The following is an 8,518-nucleotide window of genomic DNA, read 5'->3' as shown; positions in this document are numbered from 1 at the left end:
TTTATTTAAGAAAGAAAAAGTGATTTGGTTTTATTATTATTTGCATCAGCAGGTTTTACAGCAATTGTTTGGGTCTTTACCAGGAAATGATCCAAGCATGTAACTGACAATGTAAATATACTGCATAGACTGAATAATGCGAAGAACTACATTTAAGTTTATTTCCTTGAGCGATACAACATTAAGTGTGTATTATATTACACTTAGGCACATATAACGTATATAAATGAATGTACAAATAAAAAAAAATCAACAGGAGCTGGGTAAACTTAACAAAATAAATTATTAAATCGGAAAATACATCATCTATCTTGAAATGTAATTTGATGCATCAGAGCTTCACTATATTCGACGCAAAATGGTTGAATTTAGTGTTTTTTAATGTTTCTGCTGACTGCTCCGGCAAATCGAATTCAGCCGCTGAATAATTACAGCACAATGGAATTGTTATCATACGGTGAATATGGCAATTTCCTTAACATTTCAAGGCTTTTAAGGTTTATTACAGAAACTAGATGCATCTGGTGATGCCCAATCATTAAAGCATGGAAAATAAGAGAACAATCTGACATTTTGAAATCTTGTGATATAGTACCATAATGCTTACAATGGCAGTATGGCCTTTTTAAAGCTGTGTGATAACAGTCATTGGCCAATAAGTGAATGAAAAGCTTTTACACCCATGTCAGCCAGACAGAGCGACGTGATGGTACTGGAGGAGTTTGATTGGTGGAGGTTTTTGACTGCGGTCACTAATGCACGGGCTGAAGAAGGGGAACGCCTTGCCCCTCGGCCCGTTGGTGAACGAGTAGAGCAGGCTCATATCGTCGGCGTTGTAGAAGGACACCCTCCTCTCGTCGCAGTCTAAGAAGACCCCGAGCCTCTGAGGGGAAGAGCCGATCTGCAGCCTCGTCCAGGGCTGTGTGCCGGCCGAGTACTCGCTCCCGTTACGCAGCCTCAGCGTCCAGTAGCCGGTTTCGGGGCTCAGCTTGATCCGAGCGTGCCTGTCTACGGCCTCAGAGGCCACGCCCAGGTCCCACTTGGGTTTGGAGCCCACTTCTACCTCCCAGTAGTGTCGGCCTGACTGGAAGCCCTGGGCAGCCAGAATGTTGACGCACTGGAGGAAACGCTTGCTGTGGTCTGTATGTGGGATCATGACGTCGCATTCGACTGCGGCCGTTTTGTCCCTGGAGACCTGAATGTTCGGGTGCGCTGTGTCGACATCAAACGTTAATGGAGCAGGACCTTTGGGATAGAATAATTCATTAAAAACGATAATAAAATTCAAGAGTGTCACATTTTAAACTGAAAATATATTCTGTTACCGCGTCAACATCTTTATATAATACTAGTAATTCGTCCGTAATCGCTCCCATTGTTCAGGCAGAACCAGTTTTCAGTTCAAGTCTTTTTTTGTGTCTGATGAAGGACATCAGAGGAAATTACCTGGATTCAAAGACTTGAACATCTTTCTCCATGTGATGTACTGTAATGGGGCCAAGTATTTGTTGCTGAAAGCGTTTGTGTCAAACTCCGGGACAACAGCCACCTGCACACGTGACCTGTCAGAAGAAAGCAAACACGCATTTAGTGAGGATCATTTATTTTCACCACAAATGACACTAAATGGAGGTAGAAATCAAATAAGCATATCAAACCAAATCAAATCAGTCACAACACTGAAATGGACACTTACCTTAGCTGTGGGAGCTGGAGAGAAGGTAATGGAAGACAAAATCACATTAACAACTTGTCGTTTCAAATTGATGCAACAAGTCAAACTGACGTGACACTCATACATTACTTAAAACATGGGTTTTATAAAACGTTCACACGTGATCTACATAGTCACAGCTTGACGGCTACTTTTGATGCATCAAAACATGTCAGACAAACTTGGGATTCTCATTTGAACAGTTTTGTCGCGGCCGAGACCTTACCTCAGTCAGTATGATGCTCTCAGTGGCTGCGCTAGCCTGCTGTAGCGCTCTCATATTGTCCTCCAGCTCCCTCACGGCCATCTCCGTGGCCTCCAGGTGGCGCTGGACTTTCTCCAGCTCCTCCTCCTGCTCTCTCCTTAGCTGCTCCAGCGCACAGGTCTCCTCATCGTGCAGGATCTGATAAAGAGCTCGGAATTCCCCTTTGACACGAGTCTGCAGATCTGTGCCGAATCTCTGCGACAGGGGGAAAATGACCAATGTTCAAGGTCGAGGACATAATGTAGCATCTTGCTATCTTTATATTACCACAGCGATGTTTTTGCCAAGTGGCTTGTTCCATTAAAGCCCTGCATAGCTTCCGCAAACGTGCACATCTCTAGAGAGAGACAAGCAAGGGATAATGAAGCTACACTTTGCATCAAAGATCTATGTGTCAAACAAATACAGACTGTTTAGGCGGGGAAGGATTTCCTGTTCATCTCAGCACAGCATGCACAACTAAACCCCCCCCCTTTTTCCCTTCCATCTGTCTCAAACACATTAGATGTGATTTTGTTTGTCGCCTCTGCCTGTGCAGTTTGTCACGTGTAATAAAATCTTGTCTACTGTTTAAGCGATTTAAAGCTTAAAAGGGATATTTCACTGCTGGAAAGATGAATATATCTTTAAATTGGGTCACTTATGTAGTAGAAATGTGAATTTGTTTTTAGAAATTGGTGCCTTCTAGGACAAGAAAAGCCAGAAAATGTGTTTTTGGCTCATGTGGATGAAAGACACCAAATCCCAGAATGCACTTGCTTTGCTTCACTACGAGGCCACCCCGAGCCACGCCTACCGCTTACAGAGAGGCAGTCAACGGAGTCAAGTCTATTGCGTTTTATTGTCATTTCAACCATATACACGAAACAACGTTTCACCGTGGCTCAAGTGGTGTTACACATTTAAAATATATAAAAACTACATACGAAACAGGCTACATTTATTGCACACATATTATAGGCTCCGTAAAGTTCAGCTAACGCATACTAGTATTAGCGCTTGGTGGGCTGTAAACACAGAGTATAAACACAGCCGTGAATTTGCGTGGAATGTAGCTAGAATGTGACCATTAAATGCTGACCAAACTCCACCAGCAGTTAGTTGGATACAAATCACCCCATTCCTGCACCAGTCCGTGTTAACACAGCCCACCTCCACGAGTTTTACCAATGTACCCCGGTGGTACACGTGTGTGGTAGTTTGAATGCACATAATTGTTGTAAAAGTTTTCTGCTAAAAAGACGGAGCTTGTTTAGCGAAGCTTCAAGATGGCCGACGCTCGTTTTGCTTCGACAAGCTTCGGGTAAAGACTGGCTGTAGTCCACAGACTCTGGGCAAAAAAAATCTTCAGATGACGCAAAAATCTGTGTTTTCCGTCATCGGAAGATTTTTTTTCCAGACCCACGATACAGAGATCTCTCGTCTTAGGGGGACATGAGGGAGGGAAGCACGGTCATTCAGAAATACTACCGTGTTTCTGCTGATACAAAGCTTAATGCTAAATCGGTGAAGTATCCCTCTAATTAGAAGTGCATGGTTTGATGCACCGGGTCATTCTGCTGAAGCAAATATGACAGAGTAATTGTAATGTCAGAATAAGACATTGTATAGATTTCCTTGGCATCGTTGACCCACAATTAAGTCAGAGGTTAGAAAGGCATTTATGCACCCAAGCGTAAGACCCTTATGTTTTTACATACCAAAAAGGACAAACTGTCACTTAGCATCATCTGCAAACACAACTAAATATGCACAGCGACATATTGCAAACAGCCATTAGGGAGGGACGTGTGTATTGTTATCTGCTAAGTGCTGCCTCCCTTTGAGTTCCCCAGAGGAGTGTACCTTTATGGTATCCATCTTGTCTTTGTCTCTGCGAATACTGTTGATGAAGTCCTCCTTCTTCAGGCGATAGCTTTCCAAAGTCTCTTTCAGTTGTTTCTGTACAGCAATATGAACATCAAATCAGTGTGGAGACAGAAACAAAAGCACATAGAGAGAGACTGAGCAGAGCATAAAGGAACTCATAAACAACTGTAAACATGCTGAATACTGAGTGACCAAAAAAAAAGAACCTTAAAATGTTCACTTTCTTTTGAGACGGATGCTTTGAGAGGTGTTGGGTCAACTCCATTCCTGTTATGTTTTGAGGATGTACTTTGTGTTGTTGTTGCATTGAACTGCCACCCCCTATTTACATAATATATGGATAAGCAAAAATATCAGAAACACTGACATTGTTATTTAATGCAATCTAGTGAGACAACAGCACAAAGTACAGCCTATTAGAAATAGTTTAACATTGTAGTGAGTACGCTTTTGCGCTTTCCTGAAGTCTCCATGGGGTTGCCAGGCATCCAGCGGCGACTAGAGGACATGACTGTAGCCAGCCAAGAAATAGTCCAACACAAAAGGCCTTTAAAATAGAGGTGTTCCGATACCAGTATCAGAAATGCCTCCGATACGGTCTAAAATGCTGGTATCGGTGAGTATGCAAGTCTATGCACCAATTTGATACCACGTAATTTAGCCCGAAAAAAAAATCTACCTTAATAGTTTATTTATGTTCTTTTTCCATTATGACTGACTGTGACTAGATAATAAAAGAAAGGTCCATGGCATTAATTCCCTGTATGTATTTGTTCATGTTTTACAAAGGGACCCAAGCCAGACCATAAAACAACGTTAGCAATCATATCACATCCATACAGGGTTAGTATTAATATACAAATGTTAAAACATACACATATATACATACACACACACACATAAATACATACAGTGTATACATATAAATACATACACACACACGTATGTATGTATCGTACGTACGTATGTATGTACGTACGTATGTATGTACGTATGTATGTATGTATGTATGTATGTATGTATATATATATATATATATATATACACATATACATAAACACACATATACACATATATATATATACACACATATACACATATATACACATACATACACACACACACACACACACACACACACACACACACACACACACACACACACACACACACACACTTGCAAAAGGGTTCTCCAATGTTTTCTCAGTTAGCCTTTTAAAATGATATGAGATTAGTAAACAGAATGTGTCTTTGGAACATTGGATAAATGGTTGCTGATAATGGGCAATGTAGATATTGCATTAAAGATCAGCCACTTCTTTCTACAACAGTCGAGAACACTTTTAGAATTATGTAAGAACATAACGTAATCTGAAAACTGCTGCCCTGATTAAAAAACAATGTAACTGATCTCAGCTGGTATTCTGTCTGGAATGGAAATTTCCAAGTGACCCCAAACTTTTGACCGTTAGTATATATATATATATATTTATTTTTTTCCCCCAGGTATCGGAATCTGTATTCGGAAGGAAAAATGATATCGGAACGTAAGTTCTCTACTTTAAAACTGCCACTTGTTGTTTTCTGGTGGACAAAACAAACAAGATATAACGTGTTAATAAGTGAGTTTTAGGAAGTGTTGGTAGGTGGATTTTATTAACTTTTGGACAGAGGCAGGTTAGTTAGTCGTTTCCCCCTGTTTCCAGTCTTTATGCTAAGCTAAGCTAACCAGCTGCTGGCTTTAGCCTTTTATATACTGGTGAGAGTAGTATCACGCTTCTCATCCAACTCTTCACAACATAGTGAATAAACGCATTTTCCCAAATTTCAAACTATTTCTTTAGAAACACCCATAATGTTGAATAAACACCTTTCTGGCACAGTATTGAAAAACAATTACATTCATCAAGAGTGACAAAAGGTATGATTTATTACCAGAGTTTTATTATTCTGGTTCTCTGCCTTGGGTCAAGTAATATATTCTCCTGTCGTACAAAGTAATATAAAAAGGGAGTGGAGAGTGAACTGTGCCCTGAGCAATTCAAACGAGATGTGTTCAGGGTGGAACTACAGTGAAATAAACACAGATGTGGACTGAAACATAGAATACAATTGTATTCAACTTGCATAACTCAAAGGCTACAGAACCCTCGTTTTCAATCTATCCGTTTACTTTGGAGCATTAGGTTATTTGTATAAGACTGCCAAACACAATAACACTTTCCGGATGACCAAGAGTAAAGAGGTAGAGGGAGGTGTGTACTCACCTCTAGGTTTTTCATATACGTGTCCGAGGTGGTGGCCCGGACCTTCTCCACCATGGCTGTCACAAGGTAGTTAGTTTGGAACTGCTTGGAGCTGAACTCCTTGCGACATTGCGGGCAGGTCACAGGCCCCTGAGTCCCTCTCCAGTACCTGGAGATGCAGGGTTTGCAGAAGTGGTGCATGCAGGCCAACATGACAGGCTCCCGGAACAGGTCACAACATATGGCACATGTCAGGTCCTCTCTGAGGCTGCCTTTGGGGGATTTAGCAACAACAGCAGCAGCAGCAGCCATGGTGAATGGTTGGTTTGCTGACCAAAGTCCGTCCACACTGAGGAAGTAAAAGCAAAAGCAAATGTAGAGAGAGACAGAATGTGGTAAACAAATACTTCCCTTCTGTGGAGGGTTTACAAGGAGACACGTTTGAATGTTCAGTCAGCTGAAACAAAAGAAAAAATATATACATTTAAAATTTAACATTCTACAGCAAAAATGTCCTGTTTTTCCTCACATGAGATTTAGGTAGGTACTCATTGTCTAAATCTGAATCCAGCAGAGTGGGCTGTGCACCTCCCCTCTGAAGTCAAACATTGATAACAAATCGGAGCAAATAACTTCAAAAAAAAGTGTAAAAGACAGCCAGTTCCAGTGTTAATATCGATCAGAGTGACCAGGTGCAGATATCGTGTGATATATCACGGGACTATATAAGCTAGCTTGTGATTTGTATTATTAGAGCAACGTTTGGTTTTACACTGCCTGAAAGCCTGCTAGCGTTTAGCTAAGTGAAGCAGCGAGTAAACAGCCAGTTTAAGCAACACCAAACAAAACTAATGTGCAACGTTGACATTGTAACTGTAATAAGCTCGTAGTTAACACTTTCATGAACTTACGTTGTACGTTGTTCGGAGAAATGTGCGGCCAAGTACTTCAAAGCCCCTTCTGCTCTCGGATCGCCTCCCTCGGCTGCTGTTTTGGGAACACGACGTACACGCGTACTGCGCATGTGTCAGCTGCAAGCGCACCTTTGATTGGTTCATTTGTTTCACGGCAAACGGCAGAATGTGAACGATTGCAGTCAGTCAACTGTCTGTCAGGTTTGTTTTTTGCAGTCAGTCAGGTACTTTTTCTCTTCTCCGCTAAGTCATTTTCTGTTTCGCTTTGCACCGAACACTCCTGTGAACAAATACTACATTCCCACACTACTGCAAATTTGCAGAAGCACTCACTTCCTTTGTTATGTCTTTTCGAGCTGTAGCCAGGATTTTACAAATTCCAAACACAACCCCACAATGAAATTTTGGACAAGCCACCACAAAATGTTCATGATATTTTCAGATCATTTTCTAATTTTGCCAACTAATTGAACAGATACATTCTATTTAGTGAGTTGTAGCCCTCTACGTTATGCTACTAATTCAAAGCCGGCATCTCCACAATGTGTTTTAAGGCTATACTTCTGGTTGAGAAATGCTAAATCTCTTCATTATAATGTGACCACTGCAGCAATTTACTGTAGTATGCACTTTAATGAAGGTGGCTGACTTACAAGAGAGATTTTTTTAAGGAGTGGACAAAATCAAAGCATCACCGGCTGAGATATCCTGACTTATAGTCTCGCTGTGTCCATTATTTCCCATAATGCCACTCAAGACTTCATCAGGGTAGTTTTTTCAGACTTTAGAACAGACAGTAGACATCATACATCTGTTTTCACAGGCTGAATAATTCCCCATGTATAAAATTAGTAAAGTGTACCTGTGATTCAATAACTTTTGCAGAACATCTATACTACCTGTATCAGAGATCCAGGATCAGGCCCAGATCAGTTTTGCTTTCCAAGCCACATCGGCATTGTCTTAGAATAATACTAGGCCTACACCAGGAGGTATAACGTGAGTATCCCATACAGATGTTTAACCCAGGAATCCAATTTGCAGACTTCACAGACAGTCTATTCTTTTAAATCAAGATTTTGAATCACAAAATAACTAAAGGCTGTTATCTGCATTAGGCTACAGTCTTCACCTGTCAAGTTTTTACATGTGTGAGACACAGCAAGAGAAAAAGGAAAAAGAAAGAGGCTCAAATGGAATTTCTCAGTTTGTCTGTCCTCCACGCCCACATTCATTGTGGATGTGCGACATGAGGACGCCATGCTCTCTGATCATGTCATCAGATCAGCACTCAGAGAACCTGATCAGAAACAGCGATCAGATGGAGAGCAGTGGACTATAAATACAGAATCTCAGGCCATATAGAGGGGAGTCCTTTACAGACTAATTAGGTACATGTAGATTTATACGAGCACAGGTAAATGAATGAAGCTGCAAATACCTACAGTAGAACTATTGCTTTAACCAGGAGCGATTCTTTTCAGGATTGGAAATATTGATAGAACGTTCT

At 41.1% G+C, this 8,518-nt stretch overlaps 1 protein-coding gene across 2 annotated transcripts; it reads right to left on the bottom strand.

The window, feature by feature from the left end:
• Positions 1–7,136, bottom strand: trim105 (tripartite motif containing 105). 2 transcript variants are annotated; one of them, XM_039814172.1, is made up of 7 exons: positions 7,006–7,136; positions 6,116–6,443; positions 3,825–3,920; positions 1,941–2,174; positions 1,697–1,710; positions 1,447–1,562; positions 1–1,245 (listed from the first exon to the last, which is right to left on the bottom strand). In XM_039814172.1, the coding sequence occupies exons 1-7, from the start codon at positions 7,116–7,118 to the stop codon at positions 686–688; spliced, it is 1,461 nt and encodes a 486-aa protein (XP_039670106.1). In that variant the 5' UTR covers positions 7,119–7,136; the 3' UTR covers positions 1–685. The 2 variants fall into 2 exon arrangements, with proteins under 2 accessions (XP_039670106.1, XP_039670107.1); XM_039814173.1 differs by having other exon boundaries at positions 6,116–6,551; positions 7,006–7,108.
• Positions 7,137–8,518: the final 1,382 nt, after the last annotated feature.

This window comes from Perca fluviatilis, chromosome 10 (assembly GCF_010015445.1).
Source record: "Perca fluviatilis chromosome 10, GENO_Pfluv_1.0, whole genome shotgun sequence".
In the NCBI taxonomy this organism is placed as follows: domain Eukaryota; kingdom Metazoa; phylum Chordata; class Actinopteri; order Perciformes; family Percidae; genus Perca; species Perca fluviatilis.
This window is presented reverse-complemented; position numbering and strand designations above follow the sequence as displayed.

What these genes read in the sequence shown, in the direction of transcription:
- trim105 (XM_039814172.1), bottom strand. Translation starts at nt 7,118, where the DNA reads ATGCGCAGTACGCGTGTACGTCGTGTTCCCAAAACAGCAGCCGAGGGA. An exon ending in CGTATATGAAAAACCTAGAG is followed by an intron (nt 3,921 to 6,115) that starts GTGAGTACACAC and finishes ATTGCTGTACAG; the next exon opens with AAACAACTGAAAGAGACTTT. An exon ending in ACAAGATGGATACCATAAAG is followed by an intron (nt 2,175 to 3,824) that starts GTACACTCCTCT and finishes CCCCTGTCGCAG; the next exon opens with AGATTCGGCACAGATCTGCA.